Genomic DNA, 24,878 nt, shown 5'->3' with positions numbered 1-24,878 from the left:
TACGTATCAAGGTAGCCAGGAGATAGGTAGTCTAGTACTGGTTTGTAGTTATTGGACTGTTTCTAACATATTTGGACTCTTTTTGACACATGCTAAATACTTGTTTATATCTACTGCATATTTGTGAGAACACTAAGGGTAAGACACTTTCTCCTATTTCACTGGAGAATTTCATATGCTATCCGCAGAAGAATTTGGACTGGAGCGAAAGTCATTAAGGTTGGTCTATAAGTAGGAGGTGGCGAAGTACAGTGCTTAGATTTTAATGACGAAAAAAAAATTATTTTGTTAAGAAGTCACAAGAGAGATAATGACTAATAGAGATAATAACAAGATGTATTTCATGTGACGTGTTGCTGTGAGGGAGTTGTTGTTAGCAATTTTTTCAAAATATTATATCAAATATATGCCGCGAGATAATGTAACTTTATTATTTTAAAATACTTACTTTTAAAATTTCTAGTTTTCCCTAACCACTAATAGAGCAGACTAAAATCTTCAAAAAAGCATATAATATAGATAAGATATACTTTTATAACTTCTAGTATCTTAATATTTTTTTTTTATTTACACGGATTTAGCAAAAAAGGAATTATAAAACAAGGATTACACGGGTTAAATTACGGATAAAAGTTTTAACGAAAAAGATTTTAATCTGTTTTAATTTCCAAATCCGCCTTAACTACTTAGTCGGCTCCTTTTACTTTCTTTATCAGTATATCGTAAAATCTTTACTCGGCAAATTATGTGTAATAAGTGCTACGTTAAAAATTATTATATAGATTTGTCTCATATAGTATGTTTATATAGAGTGTCTCAGCGAAAACGAAATACATGCATTTTTGGTGTGAATAATATCGTCAATTTTATTTTCGAGGGGAACAATTTTCAGTGAGCAAGGCACCCTCATGCCAGTAACCCCCTAGGAAACTGAATCACCCCTAAAATTCTAAATAAAAAAAGGTCGTGTGATAGCTTATTTTAAAGTTCTTTTAATTCTGAATATAACTGCTAAGTTTGAAGGGGCTGCTATCATTTCTCTGGATATAAGAGCTGTTCAAAATTCTAAAAATAGCAAAAAATGAAACAGGCATTTTGAGTAAGTTATCTATTTTAATCTTAAATGCGTTAATTTCTGGTTGGGTAGCGAAAACTTTAGTTTTTAAATGCGCCCATAAAAAAACTCAAGTTGCGTCAAATCAGGCGACCTAGCTGGTCATCCCTCCTTCCAATCGTTTCCGTCCTCAATAATTTATAATATTCTTGGATTGACCGCATTTTCCAAAAGATCTTGATGCATTTCACTACTTAAAGTTTCGGGGTAGAAAAAACGTCATAATAATGGAGTCCCCAAAGATTCCTGCCCATACATTTAATTTCTCAGGGAACTGGGTATGAACTTGGCGAAACTGTTTAGAATTGGTATCTTACCAGTAGCGGCAGTAATGACAATTTACTTTTCCATTAAGTAAAAACGTACATGTTATGTATGTATAACTTACTAAGGGTCTTAGAAAATTACGCTCGTCTGCCATAATCGTCGGCATTTAGTTCTTGCACCAGATGAATTTTGTAAGGATGGAATTTGTTTTGCTTAAGTATCCTATGAACGCAACTTTTGGTTACTCCTGTACTCGTCGCCACCTATTCCTGGTTCGGCATGAAGTTGATCTAGGACAGCTATTTGCATTACTTCATTAGCAATACCAGCATGTTGAAATTTAGCCACTAAATCCAGAATGTCTTTCTGTTGACGCGTTTCTCTGAATGAAGATCATTAAATACTTGTATCGTACTAGATGCACAATTGTTGTATCGAAAGTAAAACTCTATCATGTCAACTCTCTCTGCAGTAGAATAAACCATTATAGTTAGCATAGAAGTTAATACAGTACTTCTCCACGTAAAAAAACTTATGTAAAGAAATATTAGTTAATATTTTAAACTATTGAATTTTTGTCTGCTTTATTAAAATAAATGCTCATTTTCTAATAAAGTACCAGTAGTTTCTAGTAACCAACTAATTCAAATTCTTTGGATAGGTACTTGTATAACAAAAGATTGCAGGCATAAAGATTTATTTTGTGTTTATTTTCGTCTATTTATAAGTTAAAAGCATTTGGTGCTCCCTTTGCTTAAAATTAATAAATTAATAGCAAAAAAAGACCTTTAAAATAAGGCATGCCACGACTCCTCTTGATATTTGAAATTTTTGGGGTGATCATTAGGATAAAGTATCAGGATGGGTATTTTTAATAAAAGGATACTTCCCAAGAAATGCTGGCGGCGAATTAATAAAAAATAATAAAAAGTATCTTCAATTATATGGAATTTATAGATAAATAGGTAGTTTCAGTGATTTTTAGTTTTTTAAAGCAACTTAAGCGAAACACATATCTGGAAAAAAATTTAAAAATAATTTACTCTTTAAGTTCTTACTTAGTAGGTTTTCCATGTAGTTACAGTTTTTTAGGTAAAATTATTTATTTAAATATTTTAAAGTAATAATCGACGAAAACAGACATAGACTTACAACATATTGTAACGAAATTCGGGAACACACTTTTATTGTCAACGTCAAAAACAGTAACCTAACTCGCCTTGGCTGTCGTTTAATTGTTTTCAAGGTAAAAACTGACTAAACAATTAAAACTGAATGAAATATCACGAAGCGCGTCCTTTTTAAAAACCGATGGAACAGTTTCGAAATATTTAGAATTATCTTCATTGTTTTTGCCGAAAGAGACCAATAATTTTAGGAGAATACTGACAGTTAAAGCAAGCAAGTATTAAAATTTTAGAAAATTAAAACTACAGGGATTTATAATAATATAATGAACTACTTAAAAACTAAACATTATAGAAAAAATAATAAGCCAAACGTAAGTAGAACCCTAAATAAACCCTACGAATCAACTTTAACTACAGAATACTAATAAAACAGTACAAAAACTAGGAGAATAATTAACGTATTTACATTTTCATATTAATATAATAAATGTCTATATGCGTTTCGCTCTAGCTAGAGCATAGTCAGGCCTAAAATCAAAAAAATCAGTGGAAATAAAATAAAATTTAAACACTAAAAACCTTTAAAAATCACTTTACAACATTCACAGTATGTAAATAAATACAAAAATTTACGTTATAATTGTAAAAAAAAAGTAGAACTGAAAAACATAAGACTCATCGAGAATCCAACCGCTACCACAAGATTAGAAGTATGAGTGTAAAACCTATGGACCTCTTAGATACTGATGCTAAGTTACTTAAATGTTATGATAATTATTATCAAACGTAAAGTAAAGATTTCGACTTTATACAAGGTGTTTCAGAACTATGGGATCAAACTTCTAGGGGTTGTTCAGCGCAACAGTAGAATCCATTTGAGTATACGAACCCATGTCCGGAAATGTGTCACTACGCCACTACGGCCCCTAATATTAATTACCTAAATAGGATCTGATGCATTTATTTTTACCTTTTGTATATGATACCATCATATACAAAAGGTAAATCATATACATCATATACAAAAGGTCATTTACGCACACGAGAACAGAACTTATATTTTAATTTTTCTTATCAGGATAGCTTTTCTAAATAATCTAAATAAATTAGCATTTATTGCTAAAAAAAATTAATATTTTTATTTTTAATTTATTTTTAAATTGTTTATAATTTTGTTTTAACTTGTTTGAAATGTTTTTTAAGGCCTAAACGGAAAACTCTTAAAAACTGGAATTTGAACACTAGAATTTTTCACTTGAAAATACTAAAATTCATCGGAGAAAAGTCAAGGAAATTAGAGATACTGTGACTAACTAAAAAAATGCATTAAATGCCTAGAAGAACACTTCAAAGATAGAATTTTGTAGTTTTTGCATACTTATGTCTATTTTTTCATTAAAGTATTAATGTTGCAAACAGGTTCAAACTAACTTGTCTTGTCGCTTCGAGGCAGGATGAAAATGAAAAATTTCAGTTTTTAGTGTTCTGCCATGGCTCACATCCTATATATGATAGAAAGAGAAAAGCATGAAGAAAGGGAAAAGCTACTTTGAATATTTTTTGACATATTTTCTAACGTTAATACATTTGTTAAAATAACGGAGATACCCTGCAATTACAAAATGGGACATAGTGTACACAATTGCACTATTTTATAAGTATTTTTGGTTTACGTAAAATTTTAGTTTACATTAATAAGTGGCTAAATCTTTTTGTGCAGAGTTTATTTAATATTAAACTTTATTTTTTTTATCTATTATCAAAATAGCTCCAAATTGCAGGTCTCAGCATAAGGATTTTTTCTCCTTCCTAACGAAAGCACATACCTAACCGCTTTCTGAAAAAAGTCACGGATCTGTCCCTGCATATATTTAGAGCCATTTTTAATGCGTATTATTATTAAAAAACTGAAATGTTTCTATACTTTACGAGTTACATGGTGAGAATAAGATTTTTAAGACGTATGCCATATAAGCGGTTAGTTATCCATTTTTAACTCTTGTAACTTAAAACCATAACATTATCACAATGCTCTACTGTATTTAATACTTAGACGTCATGTCTTATAAATCATTTAAAAGAAAAATAAATTAAATCAACCTGCACAAGCAATAAATGTTAAACATAAAGCCATGTTTAGCATTAATAAATCAATTACTTGCATTCGAGTAAGTAATGAGTTCCTTCGGATTTCTGTGTCAAGGCAGTTTAGCGGTCATAAGACACTGAAACCGAAAAAAAAATTACTCTTGTTTTCATCAATGTCAACTAGGGGTATTTTTATGGCGAGTTCTGTTTTAGTTTTATTTAGCTTACATGAGTTTAGAAGGTAAAGTGTACTTGAAAATAATTATTATTTGCCTTCCTAATGAATTCAGGGCATTATAGAAGTATGTGATAACTAGTATCAAGACTACCCAAAAAGAATTAAAGAAATTTAACAAAAAAATTATTTTGTAATTATATCAACACATACAATAAGTGGTATGATATGTAAAATAAAACATATGGTAAATGTAATGTAATGTACATACAATATCATCTATATAAAACAGTCACGTTCATTTATCGAATTAATTGGTTTCCTGACACACGTTTATTTATACACAAAATTGACAAATTACCCATTTTTACGTAATCGTTTCTATGTATCCCTTGATTGACTAATATATACAAAATCTATTTTTAAATTTAACAACTTTATTTTTGGGGTTTTGTACTATAAATACCAAGAAACTCTATTGTCCAGATCTATTATAGGATATGCTTATTTTTTATTTTTAACCGATAGCAAATTTATTTCAGATCCTTGTGCTCTGCTTAATATTAACAATATTGCGTGTGAGAAAGCTGAATTGATCGATTTATTAAGAGGATTTACTTTTTTTTAGAAAATCGGGTTTGTAAAATCAAAATAATTTTTGTAGTAGGAAAATATTCTTATTAAGTATGCGTATATCGCACTTCCAAAAGATAACAACGAGGAACTTTTTGCATTATTTAACAAATTAATTGCAAAGCAATTTAGTTTTTAACCCTTCAGAAAATCCTTTACAGTTGATTGAACAAGTATGTTCTCTGGCAACAGTGTTATCTAAGGCCTTTAAATAACTTGGTTGCAACCATTTTAATAAGAATGAAGCCAAAGATAAGTTTTCAAATTTTAATTAAAAAAAAATATTTTATACAAATATATGGTTGGGCAAAAATATAGCAACTTTTAAATAATGTTTTATATAAAAGAAATTTTTAGTAGTACTTTAAATGTAATACTTGTTCTACGATCTTATAATTGCGGAATGAATTCTGTATTTTACCAGCAAGTTTTAAGAAAAATTCAGCATGCGATATAAAATAATAATTAATATTATTAGAAATATACAGGTTAAAATTCATAAAAAGGAAAATACAATTCCAAGCATTATTTATTCTTTATTCACTTAATAGTTTTTTATATTTTATTTAAGTTAATTAAAATCTTTTCTTGCTTTTGATTCTGCAAATGAATTTATGACTGTATCAAAATTCACTTAATAGAACCCGACTTCAAAAAAATTATTTAGTCTTTCCTGCATTAAACTATTTTTTACATAATTTTATATTCCTTTAAATTGAAATTAACTATCTCGATGCAAGCGGTTACAATTAACTTAAAAAAATCCTTAAAGCCACATCTATATTCAAAGAAGTCGTCAAAGTACAAGAAGAATTCAAGAAGTAAGTTTATACTAATTCTTTTCTACAAAATTATAGGTTCTAGAAGTGGGCTATGATGTGCAAATTCATATTAAGTATGAACGTGATTCTGAGTCTACAGCAATGATCACCGTATGTACGTTGAAGATACGTATATACTTGCTTGCCAGAAGTCTCCAGAATTCTGCGATATGTAGGTTGCTTCTCGAAAGTATTGCTTCTCGAACAGCATCTGCTATGACTGATTTAGAGATGCCCATTCTAGTCAATTTTCTATGATCCTCTATCCTCACTTCCAACAGATATTTTATTGAAGCCTATATAAAAGTTTCCATAATTTTTTCTGTCTATCAGATCAGGTCTTTGATACTACGTGTCTTTTATACAGTGTATCCCAAAAGTTATGTCTAAATTCATTTAAAATTCAGTGATGTGTTCGAAAAAAAAAACGCTTGGACCCATCGATTTTTATTTCAAGTTGCGCATTTTTGTACGTGAAGTTTGTATATGCAGGGTTGCTCAGAAATAAATTACGACCATCAACTTCATTTTTTCAAATGAAAGCACCTTTTTTTATTCATCTTTAAATTTCGTGAAATTCTACGTATGAATAATTCTACGTAAAATAATAATTACATTATTCAATGTGTTACTACCAATTTTACAGCACCAAACAAATCACATAAAACATTTTTCGTTCTAATGCTCTGTACCGTAGTATGGTATGTAGTGATAAATTAGCGCATTTCTCAAGTACATATTATACTGCAGTGCAGAGCCGCCGAGTTCTATATGGAGCTCTGTGCTGTAGTATAGTATGTAAATACGCGTCCCGGTCCCTTCCATATATCTGCATGGTCTGTAATTCTTTTAAAGTCTCTCCATCTGGGTCTCCTCCTTGCTGGGTGTCCTTTCCACGCTATCTTGATCGGTAGTCATTAGGTGCTCTTTGTATATGTGCAGCCTACCTCAGAGACTAGGATCTTCTGGCTTTCAGTATAGGTCTTGGAGTTCGTCATCAATCATTGTTTTTTCTGTTTATCGTAGTGCATTCGTCTTAATGCGATATTGCTCCTTCTTTGGATCCCTGTCGAAATCAAATATTCTTCTCTGGATTTTCTTTTCAGCCCGCTTTAGTAGAAGCTCATTGTGTTTTGTAGGAATGCATGTCTCACAATCATATAAGATGATCAGTTTGCGACAGCCTGGTAGATCCTCTGTTTCAACACTATCGCAAGCAATAGGTATCCATCCTTATATTCTGACCAATTCTGTCCCTAGAGGGCTGTCGGGTAATGTGCATGTATTTGATTTTTTCCTCGTCGATGTTGAGGTCCATTTTCTTATATCCCTTTTTGAGTTTTAGGAAAATTTCCTTGACTCCGACAATATTATTCTTCGATCCACGTCAATGTCATCCGCAATTGGATTATCTCTGGCGCCTGATTAGTAAATACTTCTGTTTATTTGGGTTACCAAACAGATGAAGTGGCACGTGATCGTTCTGCGCCGGAGGTGTGGCCTAGAGCCTCGATAGGGTTTATGACTTGGGGTTTTATTGAATTTTATTAGTCGAGCGGCTTTAGATCGTTTTGGATGAATTTTCTGCTATTCGAATATTTGAATCTTCGCAATATTGAAAAGTTGAGATTGTGTTTATTTTTTTGTTAATTTGTTTGTTAACAAATAATGGCTGACGTGCCACGTACACCTCCATTGTCACCCCCCAAGAAAAGAGTACGAAAACATTTGACCATTGCGGAAAAGGAAGTGATTATGAACATATATAAAACATGTGATAACTAGCATCCAGCATACAACAAAGTGAAAAAAGTCCAGTTCACAGCAGAAGCAGCAGGTAATAAATATTTTTAATATACAGTGTATCCCAGGATGAGATGATGAAATAATTTTAATTTTTTTACATAACTATAAACATAATGTGTAAAAAATGTATTAAAATAAATGTAGTAATTGTTCCTTTTTTAAATAAACTAACTTGTTATTCCTTCTTTCATTTTAAAACACATATTTAAAAAAAGATAAAAGCTACTTAAGTAATTCTCAAAACCAGATTATGATCATAAAATTATATTTTATATAATTTTATGATCAAAAAGCGCCCCCTGAGCGCTCGATTGTTGCTCAGGTATGACAATTTTTATTGGTCCTTACTATTATAGGCAAAACTTCCAGCGCTCAGGTAGCGCTCGGTTCTGATGAACCTGGCCAATTACACCCTAAATGTTTGACCTGGCACGATTACTTAAAAGGGATTATTATATCATTACCTGGCACAACCTCAACATCGGTTTGGACCCATTTTGCAGGCGACCGTATTATATTAAAAAAAAAGCTGGTTACAAAGCAAAAATGTACGATAAAATAATATAAAATAAGTAGGCATAATTCTCCTCGTCTAAACCTGCCAAGGTTGCATCGATGGGCGGGCCTATATTTCGCGCACATCATTTACTCCATCTGTTCGGTAATCCGACTATAGTAATGTTCATCTTCTTTATAGCCATATCTAGGACTATGTTAAAGAGTAGAACGACCGTCCATCTCTCTGCCTCAATCCACTTATGACCAAAAATTCTTCTGTTATATGGTGTCCTACTTTAACACAACACCTGATATCGTTCATGCATAAGTTCGTAAGAGTGATGTTTTTCTGTCGTATATACTTATATTTGTCATGGCTATCCAGGCATTATCGCGTATTGTAAGCTTTTCTAAAGTCCATGAACAGCTGATAATTGTTTTTATCGAATTCCCAGTGCGTCTCCAGTAGTTGTCGGATTTTGAATATCTGGATCTCTTTGGTCTAAATCCACACTGATGATAGTCACCAACTTGCTGTTCCGCATATGATGATATACAGCTCAATAACACAGTGGAGAGTATTCTCCTGAATTTGTTATATTTTATGAGGTCTCACTTCTTATGGATGGCGATAATAAGACCCTCGTTCCATTCTCTAGCATTAATTTATATAGTTCTATGTGAAGTTGTATTCCTCCATACTTTAGGCATTCTGCTGGTATTGTGTCGTAGCCAGCAGCCTTGTTATTTTTAAGTTTGTTGATGCCACTATTATTGCTTCTTTACATCTATTTCCGCCGTCTGGTATGTTGTGATCTCTGCTGCTTGGATACCGCATTTTGCATTAAATACTCTTTTCATATTTTAAGTATTTCTGTTGTCTCGATTATTAGTTCGTTCCTATCGCTTTTTAGAAAAAACAGTAAATATCAAATCATGATTTAAAAGAAATCAGCTGATTTTCGATGATCTTTAGTCCTTCCTTTCAAGGAACATTTTATCGAAGCCTCTATAGAAGTCATCTCATTCATAAGGAATGCTGTTTTTTCTGTGAATCACATCTGGTCTTTGATACTACACTTCTTTTATATAAGAGATTGTGAAAAAACATACAGGTTCATCCAGAGTTCGTGTACTGTTCTTAATTCTCCATATCTTTTTAAGTTTAGACCTCTGAATGGCGGCAGCATCATTTTTTCGGAAAATTAATAAATACCACATCATGATTTAAAAGAAACCAGCTGATTTTCGATGATCTTTAGTCCTCCTTTTCGAGGGACATTTTCACATAGGGAATAAGTTTTAATTTCACATAGGATAAAGTTTTTTTTTCTTTCTCACTTCCAACGTTTTATTTAAGCCTTTATAGAAGTCTTCATACTGCAAGGGAATTTAGTTTTTTCTGTCTATCAAATTTGATCTTTAATTCTCTGCCTCATATGAGAAAAAACCTGCAGGTTCGTCCGAGTTCGTGGATTGTTCTTATTTCTTCCCTTCTTTTTAAGTTTAGCACTGTGAATGAGGGTTTTACTGGATATCTTTTTTATAAAAAAGTAGTAAATAATTAACAATAATTTGAAAGAAACCTGAAAATGGTCTGAAAATGGCAGAAATTCAGTTATGACTTCAGTTTTCTTAAGATGAGTTCAAATAGAACATTTTTAGCTCGTATTTATAATACATTTCACGCCTATTCATATGCATACCCTGGCTTCTTTTTTACTATCATGACTGTCTTCTGGTTAAGTGTCTGCCTCTTCATAGTGTAATTTACGAATTCACTCGTCTACCTTAATATTTTTATCTTCTTAAAAAAAAATCAAACGGAAGTTAAAAAACACTAAAAAAAATTCTAAGATCAATGTATATTTCTTAAGAGATTAAGAGAGAAATTTCCTGGAATTAATTATTTCTTCCAAAATTATAAACTAAAATCTAAAAAAAATGATAAACTCCCAAATGATTTGGCTTTTGTCAAATTTTTTCATTAGTATTACTAAAACTACTTTCAAAATTCTTCAGTTTTTCTTATAGCAGGATTTAATCGGTTTAAAATCTTAAGATCATTAGACAAAGCAGTATTTTTGATGAGCAGAATTCAAGACTGAACTTCGCAGGTCACATAGGTTGCCAATTTATTTTGTGATTAAAAATTTCCTTCTAAGCCAAACCCGAGTTACTAGCATAGTCGAGCAAGCGCATTTTGGATCTTTTTACTTTTATACTCAATGGTACGCTGTCCAGTAAAATGATAAAAGGTTCTGTCATTCCGGCATCTGTGCAGTATAAATTAATTAAAGTGATTTAGCTCCTTTTAATATTTAATCAATTAGAAAACATTTAATACATAAAAAAAATCACTACAAAGGTATTTATTGATAAAAAGAATTATTGTATATAGGAGACATGTTAAAGATTGTTAAATATTGCAGTATTTAATTTATTATTCTTTTAAAGCTCATGATATATTCGGAGGTTGTAATATCAAGATTTGTCAAGTATTTTCACATTCTCGTCACAGGTCACACGTCACAAGTTGAGAAAGCACTCAAAAAACTTAAAGACACAAAATCACATAATCTGACTCAGATAATATCATCGCGGAGATGTTAAAATTTCTTGATCTCAAAGGTGTCACCTTGCTGCACCAGATCTATCAAATCAAAAACTATAGACGAAAAAATGGCCCGAAGAATGGACGAAATCCGTATACATTACACTACACAAAAGAGGCCCAAAAGATAAATGCAATAACTACAGAACCATCGCCCAAATAAATCACGTAACCAAATATTATTGCATATCATACAAGAAAGACTTAGGAGCTATCTTTTTCCTAATATAGACCCAGAACAAGCAGGTTTTGTGCCAGGTCGAGGAACCAGAGACCAAGTCCTAAATCGGAGACAGATGATTGAAAAGCTATTTGAATACAAAGTCCTATGATATGTTTCCTGAACACTTGCAAAAACTGCAAATATCGTAAAGTAAATTTATTTTTAATTTATGAAAATATAACCGAAACTTGAAAAAAAAAATTAATATTTGGTTGGTTGCATGTAAAAGATCCTTTCTTACATCAGTTAGCTGTTTCATACATGAACTGCTGTAGTTACCCTTGTGCAAAATTAAGTTTCTGAATAAATGTGCAGGACGTCAATCTAAGGCGTATAAATATTCGTTTTCGATCAGCCTTACTTTGCAGTTGTTTTCTTTTTAAAACTGCTTCAGTATTTAATGGTCTTCCAAATTCGCTTAGGTCCATTTTCAATGCTAGTTTTATGATAAAATAAAAAATAGTATTTTCTTTCTTCCATGATTTTTAGATTACTCATTTTTTTCTTAACTGCTGTCTATGTAATTTGATATGGTAGAAGTTTTTGTTCTTATAATAATTGTACTTTTGCTTTGGTTATTTTTTTGGTTATTATTAATTTCTATGACCCATAGGCAGTTGAGCCTGTCCACTTATGGATAAACGATTAGCCTATACTATGTATAAAATCAGGGGATAGAAATGTCATACAGATATCTTTCCTCATCAAGGGTGTCAAAGGGTTTGATCATTAGTAACATATTTTTTTAATGATAATTTTTTTTCTAAGTAAGAAGTCGACTCAGCATCAATCAAAATAAAAAAATATGTGGATTTCCAACTGTCCCGTACGAAAAAGTCTCTAAACTAAGCAACGGTTCATCACGAGTTAATAATATTCCTTAACATAAGAAGGTCAAATAAATTGACTCAAATTGCCTTATAATTTAGAACAGTGCCTTGTTAAACTCGTATAACAAAAGTGGCTTCTAGGGAGTTACACAATATTTAATATAGCATAATATTTGTAGTAAAAAAGATCGAAAAAGCTATAATGTTTTACTAACGGATAATTATCTACTAAAAAATTTATGATCAGAATTATCTCGTATTTCTGAATAATATTGTGAAATATGACATGAAAAAAAATATGTATATTTAATTAATAATTTTATAACAAAAAAAAAGTTACTCAAAATCAAGAAAAATTTTAATGGTCAAGAGAACATAAAGCATAGAAGTGTGTTTTTGTGTGAACCACGATATTTAGAAAGTTTATATTGTGATCCTCGGGATACTACAAAAAAAGATGCAAAATATATTTATTAAATTTTAAAAATAAATAAAATTATATTTATATCAAACGACAATATCATTACAAATTGTAAATACTCTCTTGGGGAACTTTTATAGTGTGGTGCAAAATCATTTTATATTTTGGCATATTTTTTTTGAATTCCGAGACTAATTCCATTTTAAAATTAAATGTAAATTGTTCTATTTTATTTTTATTTTTTACAACTATTATTAGGTCTAATACTTTTGAAGAAGTTTAAATGTTTTTTTTTTAGATTTATTTAAAAAGTTTTCTAATATATTTTTTCGACCATAATTTTTTATTTTAAAGATTGCGCGGTCGCTAATTTTAGTCTCTTGAAATTAAATTACACCACAAAATAAGGCAAAGTTATTAAAAAATAAAAGATATCCCTAGATACGTCACCTAGAGCTACTTGTATTTTCCCAATTTTTTTTCGAAATTTCATTATAGGGTTAATTGCCAGTAATTGACCAGAAGCCAGTGCTTGACCATTTTTATAATTTACCGCCTAAAATAAGAAAACGCCGTTCTTTTTATCCATTTTGATTGGTCTTATAGGACGGCCAATCATACAACTCTTATTGCCAGCCGCAATTTTCTAGCAGTGACCAGTTTCTAGTAGACCGTGAGGCCAGAGGACAAAAATGGTTCATGGTAGAATACCATGTGCCATTTGGATATATGAATATTATGTATGTAAGAATTAATTTAATTTTAAAACTACACTCCTCCCCCCCCTGAGCTTTTCTCGGAAAACCAAATGAAAAGTTGTATGAAAATTTGTTGTTTTTTCACGGTAGCATACCATATGCCTATGTTCGTAAAAGAAAGTTTACAATAAACAAATGCCGGAAAATCATCGGCACACGTGCAGGACTGCCTCTAAGGGGTCTTACGGATTCCTTAACTTGTTAAAAAAATTAAAATTTTTCATAACAGTATACCATGTGCCTTTACAAAATATTGAATAATTTTGACACAAAATGCACGTATACCAAATCGCACAGTGATCGGCCGAGCCAAAATATTTTTTAACCTTATAAACATTTGTTAAAAATTTAGGTTAAGTTTTCATGGTAGTATACCATATGCCATTTTAAGAACATACAAAATAAGAATGTATTAATCATATGCTGTATTGGCACATCGATCATACTGTTCTTAAGTAGTGGCACAGGTAAACAAACCGGTCAAAAATTGAGGTTATGTTTTCATGGCAGTATGCCTTATGCCATCTTGGTAGCTATTAAATAATGATGAAATAAAGTGGTTTTTAAAAAGGCACAAGGTTCTGGTAAAGCATAACCTCAAAAATGAACATTAAAGTTTCCAAAAATTTAAGTTTGGTTTTCATGGTAGTATACCTTGTGCCATCTTGTTTGCTATTAGATAATGATAAAATAAAGTGTTTTTTAAAAAGGCACGATGTTCTCTTTAAGCATAACCCTGAAAATAAATTCTAAAGTTTGAAAAAGTCAAGGATTCCAAGAGGTCGAATCGTGCCGTGCCGTTCGTTCGGACGTTCGGGGACGTTCGATCGAACGTTAAATGGCTTTACATATCTGTTAAATTCTATCGTAGGTCGACAAAGATGGTGTTTCAACCCCGGTATTCGTAGTACTTTAATTTCCATTTTTCAGCAGTGCTCGAAGACTGCGGACTAAAAAATAAACAAGACGTCACTAATGATTTAAAAAAATGTCAAATTCGAAAGTTTCAAGAGCGACTTAACTACCTCATGGATAATTTTAAGTCAAAGATGAATCCTTTTTCAACAGATGTTCGAAAAGATAAACTGTTTCAAATCGCTACTGGCGAAAGTGTTTCAGAACAAATTGAGCAATGGTGTTTAAACATTAAACAGAATGGCAAAGCCATGAGAAAAGACATGATACATTCCTGCAGCGAAGACGTAAACCGTTTTGGTAAATATCAAATTAAAAGAAACAAAATTTTTAATTTTGCCAGCTCTTCCAAAAAGAAACGGAAGGTGACGGTGGCAGGAAAGATTAAGGAAATGAAGGTTCACAGAGACCTATTCGCTAGGGTTCTAGGAATTGTTGTATCTTCTAAAGAAGAAATTGATTTGAATAAGGTTAGTATTAACATTAACATTAACAAATTCAAAAAGAAGCCATCTCGCAACGTTACTTTTTTTTTGCTTAATGTACGTTCGTAATGCAATTAAACTTTGACTTACAACTATACGTGGAAACTTCGTCGTTTTTCAGGATGGGTAAAGCAAAGCTATGGAAAATTTTTCAAGGTAACGAAGTATACATTGATACCTTGGCAAGTATAAGCGATGTCGCATGCGATATAAATAGTAAAGCGTACGAGTCCTGCTTAAAAATCATGGAAAAATTTGGGTGCGAGATGTACGCCACAAAAAAAAAATGGTTTGATTAAGTGCAACTCGGTGAATGCCGCTCGTAAGTCTTTGTTCTAGTAGAACTTTGCCATGAGTCACAACACCGAATTATTTAAATCAACAGTGACCAACTTCGAGCCGAGTATGATACCTCCATGTCAGAGTGAGCTGCAGCAACATTTATTGCTTACAATGTATATCAGTAGCATGTGGTGTAGAACCACCGAATACGCACCCACCATATTAAATCCACCTAATAACGGATGGATATTGAAAAGCGAACAACAGTACGGTATTGAATGGTTTAAAGGGGACCAAATGCCAGACAACGTTATTGATATTTTAAATGCATCAGTTGAAGAAGGTAATGAACTTATACACACTATAAGTTCATTTTAAATTCACCTTTCAATTTTCAGAAACAAATAAAGACGTCTTGTTAGAGCCATCGATTGAAAAAAGTTAACGTTTTGGTGTAAATTGTAGCCATGCAAAAGTAGCAATAAAAATACATTAAACAAAAATACTTTCAGTTTATGAAACTCCCGAACATCGTAATGCTGCAATCGCTGCTGAAATTGCTGCCGAAGGAGGTAAATACAATTTTATAAAGTACCTAATAACGAATTACCTATAATTAAAAAAATTAAGCAGTTAATTAAACGTATACAATACATTGAAAAGCAAACTGAATTAATGCTAGCACTAATAAATAAAAACGATTATATATATAATAATAAAGACGATTTAGATGATGACAGTGAAGGAGAAGGAAGTGAGGAACAGGAAGAAATTAATTATGACATTAGTGATGATGATCTGGACAGTAGAGAAAGTGATGCATATGATGAAGCTGATGATGGAGAAATAATTTTTGTATAATTTATAGGGCAGTAATAAATTAGTTTTAATTAATTTACTTCCCTAAACATAACGTATGAATAAAAAGTTTTGAAAATCTTGTTTATAATCATTTTTTGCTTATTAATAAAGTTATTTAAATTCATTTTTAGGATAATGCTCAACGAGAAACTTGTGCCTTTTTATACATAGTTTATACACGATCTGAAGTTTTATTTTAACAAGTTTTTTTCAGTATACTACCATGAAAACTTAACCTAAATTTTTAACAAATGTTTATAAGGTTAAAAAATATTTTGGCTCGGCCGATCACTGTGCCATTTAGTATACGTGCATTTTGTGTCAAAATTATTTAATATTTTGTAAAGGCACATGGTATATTGCCATGAAAAAATTGTAATTTTTTTAACAAGTTAAGGGATCCGTTAGACCCCTTAGGGGCAGTCCTGCACGTGTGCCGATGATTTTCCGATAGGCCGATAGGCACATGGTATACTACCGTGAAAAAACAACAAATTTTCATACAACTTTTCATTTGGTTTTTCGAGAAAAGCCCAGGGGGGGAGTGTAGTTTTAAAAATAAATGAATTCTTACATACATAATATTCATATATCCAAATGGCACATGGTATTCTACCATGAACCATTTTTGTCCACTGGCCTCACGGTCTATAGTGTGTTTATAATTTTACAAAGTAAGGGTGTTTCGCGGGTGTGGATTTTCTAACTTAAATAAGAAGCAAGGTAAGTAGATACTGACCTTAAAATCTCTTCATATCTTCGCCATCACGCTAGGTGTAAAAACATTTTTATTATTAACATGCTCAGTAAAGATTAGTGATCAGCTCTATGTGTATAGTTTTATTTTTTATTATTATTAAATATAGATAAAAAGACTTGTCAACTACTGCTTTTTAAAAATACTTGTTTTACCAGTTGTTGAAAAAGTGGTCAAAAACTAGAATTTTACGTAAAATAAGGAAATTCATTGCTTCTCTATTTAAAAAAATTAAAGATTTTTACAGAAATACATTGCTATTAAAAACATGTCTTCTTGTTGTTGATTTCCAGTATTTAACCACTTTTCTATAGTGGTCAAGTACTGGGTGGTCAACAAATAGTGATTCATATCACTTGATAGAGAACGCTAACATATATTTTTTTAGAACATGGCTGCCCAGTCAAAAAAGGTCTTCTTCAAATATAGCGAGGAAGACCTAACTAAAGCTATATCTGATGTAAAACTAAAAATATGTGGTGTATGTGAGGCGGGAAGAACATATAATGTGCCCCATTCCACAATTATAAATAAACTTAAGAATAACAACATTTCTGATACAAGAAAAATGGGTCCACAACCATGCTTAACCTCTCATGAAGAAACACTTATTGTTAAATGGGTTGTAAGCAATGCAAAAAAAGGAATTCCGTTAAATAAAAATGCTCTTTGTCAAACAGTTTCCGATATTGTCAGCGCGAAACTCCATTTAAGGATGGTGTTCCAGGCGATAAATGGTTCCAGCTTTTTCTTAAACGTCACCCTCAACTGAGTCAACGACATGCTGAATCTATTAATCATGCTAGGGCAGCTGTCACCGAGCAAAGCATTAGAAAGTGGCACAATGAAATGAAACAGTACCTAGAAACAGAAAATTGCCTGGATATATTTGAAGGTCCAAGAAGAGTCCTTAATTCCGACGAATCCGGTTTCGAGTCAAATCCCAAGTTCAGACTAGTGCTTGGACCTAGAGGAATAAAAAATTTTTATCAAATAAAATCGGGTTCTGAGAAGGAACAAATAACAGTCCTTTTTACTAGATCAGCAGATGGTAACCTTTATCCCCCAATGTTCGTTCTTCCTTATGAAAGGATACCGGCCGAAGTTTGTCGCAACACACCACCAGACTGAATAATTGTACGGTCAAAAAAAGGTTGGATGACTTCCAAGACGTTTTACAATTATGTATGTAACAATTTGTTACCAAAACTAAAAGATATGGGGGTTAAATTACCGGTACTCTATCTAGTTGACGGTCACAAATCGCACTTTACTTATAACCTTTCCAAATTCTGTAAGGATAATGGTATTTTGTTATTTGCTTTATATCCTAATGCAACTCACATTTTACAGCCGGCAGATGTCTCCTTATTTAGGCCTTTAAAAAATAATTGGAAAAATACTGTTATTAGCTGGAAACGAAAAAACTATAACAGTCCAGTTACAAAGGCAGTCTTTCCAGCTTTGCTGAATGTTGCAGTGGCTGACATCTCCGCAGAAACAATCAAAAATGGGTTTAGAAAATGTGGGCTGTTCCCATTTAATGCTAAAGCAATTGATTTTGCAAAATGCATGAACGATGAATCACGAAGTCAGAAAATAATGGATTCAAATGAAGAACCTGATAAAGCTAGTAAAGCTTCTGAATTCGACGTGCCGCATTTATTATACTTAGAATCAACAATGTTACCTAAAAGAGCTAATGAATTTAGGGAAGCTTTAGCTGCCACAGGAAAGTGGAGAGGTGAAGAATCTGAAGGAGTTATTTTATGTTTGGAAAAAACTGAGATTGTGTTGTAAAAATGCCGAAATAAAAGAAAACAAAAACGGTAACCAAAATACCTTACCATTGCCATCTTCCCCCATTGCTAAAATAGTTGAAATTCAACAAAAAACTCCAATGAAACAACCAAATTTACATCAACATCAAAGAGATTCTTCACCACATTCAACTAGTGCAACACCAAGTACATCACATTCTCAAAATAAAACTCTCAATAAAATCAATTATGATGGATATAAGGAGTCATCCTGTCATTTCTCTCCTTCTCAGCCTAGTTCTTCAACACCTAACACCTTGTCTCTGGTAAAACCTCAAAGTCCTCTTTTAGGTTTAGATTTAAGCGGTACTATTGATGTCGATTCACGAAATATTAGTTCGGCATTTTTAGATTATATTTTATGGCTCGAGGAAACTCCTGAAAAAAATTAGTCCATAGCTAAAACAAAATATAGAGAAAGGTTGCCATATGCTGCGACATCAAAAAAATGGATTTCATTTCATGAAGAAAAGGAAAAAAATAAAAGAGAAAAGGAGGAAGCAAAGACACAAAGAGCACTTATAAGAAAAAGAAGAAAAATTAGAAAAAGCAGTAAAAGCACCACCAAAACTAAAAAAAAATTAAAAATGTAAGCTCAGATTCAGAAAGTGAAAATGAAGAATGGAGTTCTTCGGGTTCAAGTAATGAGGATTTGCCAGAAGACTTCAATGATCTAAAAAGAAAAGGAGAATTTATTATTGCTGCTTTTCCTGGAAAGAAGAAAACATATAATTATGTTTGTATAATACAGAACTTTTTTAGTGAAGAAGAAATAGAGGTTCAGGCCTTAAGACCAACCGGGGATTATAAGACTATTTTTTCTGTTATTGAAAATGATGTGAGAGCTATTATATATTATATATTATAAGTCTCAAATAGTATGTGTATTGGAAACCCCAGAACTAATTGGTACTGAGGATAGAATTAAATATAAGTTTTCTAAACCTATTTCTGTTTAAAACAAAACTTAATTATTTATAATCACCTTTAATAAAAATCTTCGAAATTTGTCTTGTGTTTTATTGCAAGTGCCGTTTGGCTTGTATGAATTTGTTCAATAATTATTCAATAAAAGAATGGTCAATTACTAAAATATAGTGGTCAAGTATTAGCATCAATTGGTCAATTACTAGAAGTGGGTCTTTTCAATCTATTATTTTTTTCTTTTCACTTTACAAAGCAAGACCGATTTTTTTTTTACTTAGCATGAATCCTATTAGTGCAAAAAGTTGAGAAAAATTACTAAACTTGTATAAAATGGTAAAACGAAAATACATTAAAAATCTATTCTTCAAAGTTTTCCTTAACTGGTCAATAACTGGACAATTGACCCTAATCAATAACTTCTTCAACGTCTCTCTTTTTATCTTTAATACAGAGTATCAAAATTTAAATGATAAAAATGTTGCAACTTTTATGTTAAAAATACATAAAAAATTTTAATACCTCAAGGGGTTATTTACCAATAACGTTATTACTAATTTAATTTTAAAAAACCATCAACTTAAAAAAGAGGCAATTATATATTTTTCTTTATGTTAATGGTAAATATAATTATTTTGCATAATTAAATCATTCAGCAGGAGACGGGTGTTTAAACACACATCTGAGTAAGAAAACAAAGTTTCAAATAAACATTAATTTGTTTATTATTTACGTCACAGATATGTAAATTTAATAAGAAAACTGGTTAAATAGATGATTTTTTCGCACGCCGTATTGTATATAATTGCGTTGCAGATACATCAACTGCATAAAGTATTTATGTATTCACTTTGGTAATATGCAAAACCGCAAACAAAATATTGTATCGTTAGAACTGAATGCTAATAAGGGTGCTGGATCATAAGAAATCTCTCTTATCCCTGTACTATTTATTCAAGCAGTGTCTTGATTCTGATATATTCCCCAAACTATGTAACACTATTAGTGTTAGCAAAAATTATGTTAAAAACTACTCACCAATTAATATTATTTCTGCAATTCCAAAACTATTCGAACATATTGCTACAATGCTACAATAACCCTGAACAACAATTTCAAAGAGATAATTGTAGATCAGCAATATGATCTTATCTATGATCTAGGTCAGTAGACCAGCTTATAATATGTCTTCTTATATTTGATTGTTATCGTTATCTGGTGTTGGTTGACGAATGTGTAGTTCAGTTACTATATACTTCCTTCCTAATAAGAGCAGGTAAGTAATATGTTTAATAAAGAATTTTTAAATAAAATTAATATTTTCTCATTTGTCTTGAGTGAGATATTGCACGATTTTCTAATAATGAGAATATTTTGTTGGATTTGGTGGTTTGAAAAATAGTTTATTAATATCTCATATACATTTTATGGGTATCATGTAGGTTTATGATACCCATCTACGAGGAGTCTATTATTGGCATTTATGACTCTAGTATCCAAAAATAAGATAGAGTGATTCTCTTTAAATTCTAAAGTAAACTATAGTCTTGGATGAAACGAATTTAAAGCTTAAAAAATCTCGCCATCACCCTCCGTAGGCACAGAAAAAAATGGCACAAAAAAAAGATAGTTTGATCAGACAAGTATTTTATAATTATGTTATCACTACATCTGAGCAAATCAATGATATACAATTATCGGTTCTAAGTCCAAGACTTTCTTGATAGAAATTTCGGTTAAATTCGAAATAACTACTTTTAATATAATAATCAAACATGCTGAAAAAGTTACTCAAACATAGTGTGGTATTAGGTGAAATCATTGACCATCATCACTGACGGTACCACTGATAAACTGCTTTTTTTTGCTGACTTCATAATTCGATAAAAGAGACCAGCGGGTTAAAGTTGAATTTAAAGTTTTTTTTTCCATTTTTAACAATGTCCGGGGTTCCCCAGAAGTCTCGCCTGAAATGACTTTCTTTAACATTTTTATCAGTGATCTTGCAAGCCAGCTATATTTTAACTACATACTCTTTTCTGATGAAATTGTATGCCACTATTAAAAGCATGCAGGATGTGGCTAGTGGGATGTGACTTACAGAATATTGTTGATTCAGTTTTTTCTTGGTGCTTAAATAATGATAAGTCAGGTAAGTAAATTTATCAGGTCTCACTACAATATTGTTTAGGACAAAAAACAATTGTAATTATATTGTAACGAGAAACAAGATACATTTATTTTATGAACTTTTCATTGATCTTTGTGAATGTCTCATATTTGGCGTATCTACTCTTATAAGTAGAAGGCCATACTTTGTTGTAAGTTTTGTTCACAAAGTTCTTATCAACATGGTTTGAAGTATTAACAATAATAATAATTATTTAAGACTCGACTCTGCCGTAAATAATTAAAATTTTTATGGAGCTGCAAGTACCTTATGGTAGCAAAATAGAGACTGAACGTGTCCCAATAAAAAAAGGCATCTTTCAAGGCGACTTACTAAGTTTTGCCTTGCAATGAATCCTCTAACCGGCTAAATTCAACTATAATATACAATACAATCAGAGGACAAATACGATTGAAGGGGTACGATATGGACATCGAGGCATTGGGTAGTGACGAACTTACAAATATACAGGGTGGTCCATTTAACTTAAGACATCGCAATATCTCGAAAACTAAACATATATCCAGAAAATATTTCATGTGAAGTTTAAATGGAAAGCTCTATTTATTTAATAGTATCTGATTTAGCGTTAAAAAATAAGTAAATTTCATCTCACACTTTTTTACATGGGACCTCTCCTTTTCAAGATATTAATTCTTGATTCTTTTACGAATTTTTTCCTTGACAATGATATTTGCCCTTGTAGGTAGTATCTGATGATCTATCAAAAGGGGTGAAAGTATCTTGTGATAGAATTTTATTATCAACAGAATCGAAAACTTGAAAATAAAACGTACAAAGTTCAAATAAAAGAAATTGAAACAAAAAAAGTCAGAAAGTTATTGCAATAAATGTTCAAAGTGTTTGACCTCCCACTGCTATACATATTTCGACTCGTTTTCTAAACAATCGCAAAACAGAGTGCAGCACCTGTGGAGTTATCTGCCCGCAAACCTCCGTGATTCGCAGCTTCATTTTTTCGGGAGTCGTTGGTGGATCGCGATATCAGATCTCCTTCAAATAACCCCATAGAAAAAATCTAAGGGCGTCAAATCAGGTGACCGTAGTAGCCAGTGGACTGCACCACCGCGACCTATCCCACGTCCATTGAAGTCACGATCCAACACTTGGCGCGCAACGCGTGAATAATGTGCAGAACAACCATTATGCTGGTACCACATATTTAGTCTCACTTCAAAACACACATCTTCTAAAAATACTGGTTCAATCTCCAGCAAAAAATTACGGTATTTTTGGCCTGTAAGGACACCATTAATAAAATAAGGTCCTGTGACTTTATCATTGCTGATGCCACACCAGACATTCCCATGGCCGCTGATGTTCTATCCCTCGAAACCACCTGGGATTTTCAACTGCCCAATAATGCATGTTATGACGATTAACTACACCATAGTTTGTAAATGAAGTTTCATCGGTGAATAAGACGCGCATAAAGAAATTGTTATTTTCATGCAACTGATTTTGGGTCCATTCACAAAACAACACTCGATTTTGGAAATCATTCCCGTGAAGCTCTTGATGTAACGACAAGTGATACGGATGAAACTTGTGGCGTTTCAAAATTCTCAGGATACTTGTTTTGGAGATTCCAGAAGCAGAAGAAATTGATCGTGAGCTGACACCAGAATTATGGGCAACTGCAGCTAAGACGGTAATTTCATTATTTTCACTGGAAATGCTTCTCTTTCGTGATTGATTTATCGTTCTCACACTTCACTCGCCATTGAGGATGTTGCATGGTATACAGTTCAATGGCTCTATTAATATTCCGTTCAGATTCACCATAGATAAAGACCATTTCAACTTTTTCATTTATTGTTAGGCATTCCATAGTCACTTAACAAAATAGTCAAATACTTGATAACTGAACGAATACTGTAAACCAAAATAATCTCTCATTTACTTTATTCATCAGTATTTGTTTACAATCGCCTGAAATACCTGGGATAAACACGTGAGATCTGTTCACTATAGAAAATTTTCGCATCATAACAACTTGCATTGATCATTAATCAACAATGCCTTGTCACAACAATATTGAAGAATTGCTGAACCAAAGCTATTCCTGTTTCAAATGTCATTGTCAAGGAAAAAATTCGTAAAAGAATCAAGAATTAATATCTTGAAAAGGAGAGGTCGCATGTAAAAAAGTGTCAGATAAAAGTTACTTATTTTTTAACGCTTAATCAGATACTATTAAAAAAAATAGAGGTTTCTATGCAAAAAAATGAAGTTGACCTTCATTTGATTTTGAAGACGTCCACTCAAGGTCAAACCAATGACGTCATTTTATGGCTCCTTGAAAACTATTTAAACTTCACATGAAACATTTTCTGGATACATGTTTAGTTTTCGAGATATTGCGATGTCTCAAGTTCAATGGACCACCCTGTATAGGTGTAAAGTTGACGCGAAAAGTGGACTATCAAGCAATAAAGAACGAACTAACCACAAGGTTCGTGAAAAAGGTGAGACAGGTATTACGGACCAATTTTAACAGCAAAAATATGTTTAAAGTATTAAACACATACGCTTGCTCAGCACTTGGTTTAATTGGAGTGTCCACTATCGAGAACTTACAATATTAGGACCCTTCTAACAAGAGCATACAAACATCACCCTCCCTGTGTAGTGGAGCGAACAATAGTATCTCGATATCTTGGAGGAAAAGGACTCATGGATATCAACTGGATGGCCAAATAGCCAGTCTGCGATAATACGTTCAGAAACAGGCACGGACCTCTTTGTTGCATCGTGCATTAAATAGATCAGGTAGACCATGCAATGCCTCTGCGAGCCAGAATTGTGTCGACAGTATCGAGTCGCGCTACATACTGACATCAGGAAAAAATACAGAGAGATTTGGAAATACAGTTAAAGAGGGTGTGGAAGATGCAAAGAGTCCAAACGGTCCCAATTATTATTTCGACAACAGGTGCTATCCCGGAAGACCTTCGGTACTAGGAAATTATATGTGTTGGGGTACTGAATGCCCTGACAGTAATTTTCCTTACATTTCATGTACTCTATTATCGTACATTGTATTTGCATTATTGTCCTGTTAATCCAATGGCTCGACATTCGAAATGTTAATAGGTGTTAACTTGGTTCAATCTGTTGCTAAAGTTACATTTAAAACTCTTGCGCAAATAATAATATTAAGGTTAGTGAAGTATAAGATTCTTATTGTACCTAAGAACATATTACTTATAAAATGTATATCTTTATAAGCCAATAAATAAATTATATTTTGTATCATATAGTT

General features: G+C 32.0%; 2 protein-coding genes across 4 annotated transcripts in view; one reads left to right on the top strand and one right to left on the bottom strand.

Moving 5' to 3' along the window:
- LOC126733783 (V-type proton ATPase 116 kDa subunit a 1) overlaps positions 1-24,878 on the bottom strand; it is an 84,335-nt gene that overhangs the window by 38,555 nt on the left and 20,902 nt on the right. The window contains exon 1 of one of the 3 annotated variants that reach the window (XM_050437182.1): positions 449-519. The exons of the other annotated variants lie outside the window; for them this stretch is intronic. The gene's annotated coding sequence lies outside the window, so the exon portion shown is untranslated. Of the gene's footprint in view, positions 1-448; positions 520-24,878 lie in introns of those variants that run through there. 3 annotated transcript variants of the gene reach the window in all.
- On the top strand, positions 14,806-15,927 carry LOC126733785 (uncharacterized). The gene is made up of 2 exons (XM_050437184.1): positions 14,806-15,403; positions 15,459-15,927. The coding sequence occupies exons 1-2, from the start codon at positions 15,130-15,132 to the stop codon at positions 15,503-15,505; spliced, it is 321 nt and encodes a 106-aa protein (XP_050293141.1). The 5' UTR covers positions 14,806-15,129; the 3' UTR covers positions 15,506-15,927.

This window comes from Anthonomus grandis, chromosome 3, assembly GCF_022605725.1.
Source record: "Anthonomus grandis grandis chromosome 3, icAntGran1.3, whole genome shotgun sequence".
Lineage (NCBI taxonomy): Eukaryota > Metazoa > Arthropoda > Insecta > Coleoptera > Curculionidae > Anthonomus > Anthonomus grandis.
Note: the sequence above shows the minus strand (reverse complement) of the source record. Positions and strands in the feature narration are given on the sequence as shown.

What these genes read in the sequence shown, in the direction of transcription:
- LOC126733785 (XM_050437184.1), top strand. Translation starts at nt 15,130, where the DNA reads ATGAGTCACAACACCGAATTATTTAAATCAACAGTGACCAACTTCGAG. An exon ending in AAATGCATCAGTTGAAGAAG is followed by an intron (nt 15,404 to 15,458) that starts GTAATGAACTTA and finishes TTCAATTTTCAG; the next exon opens with AAACAAATAAAGACGTCTTG.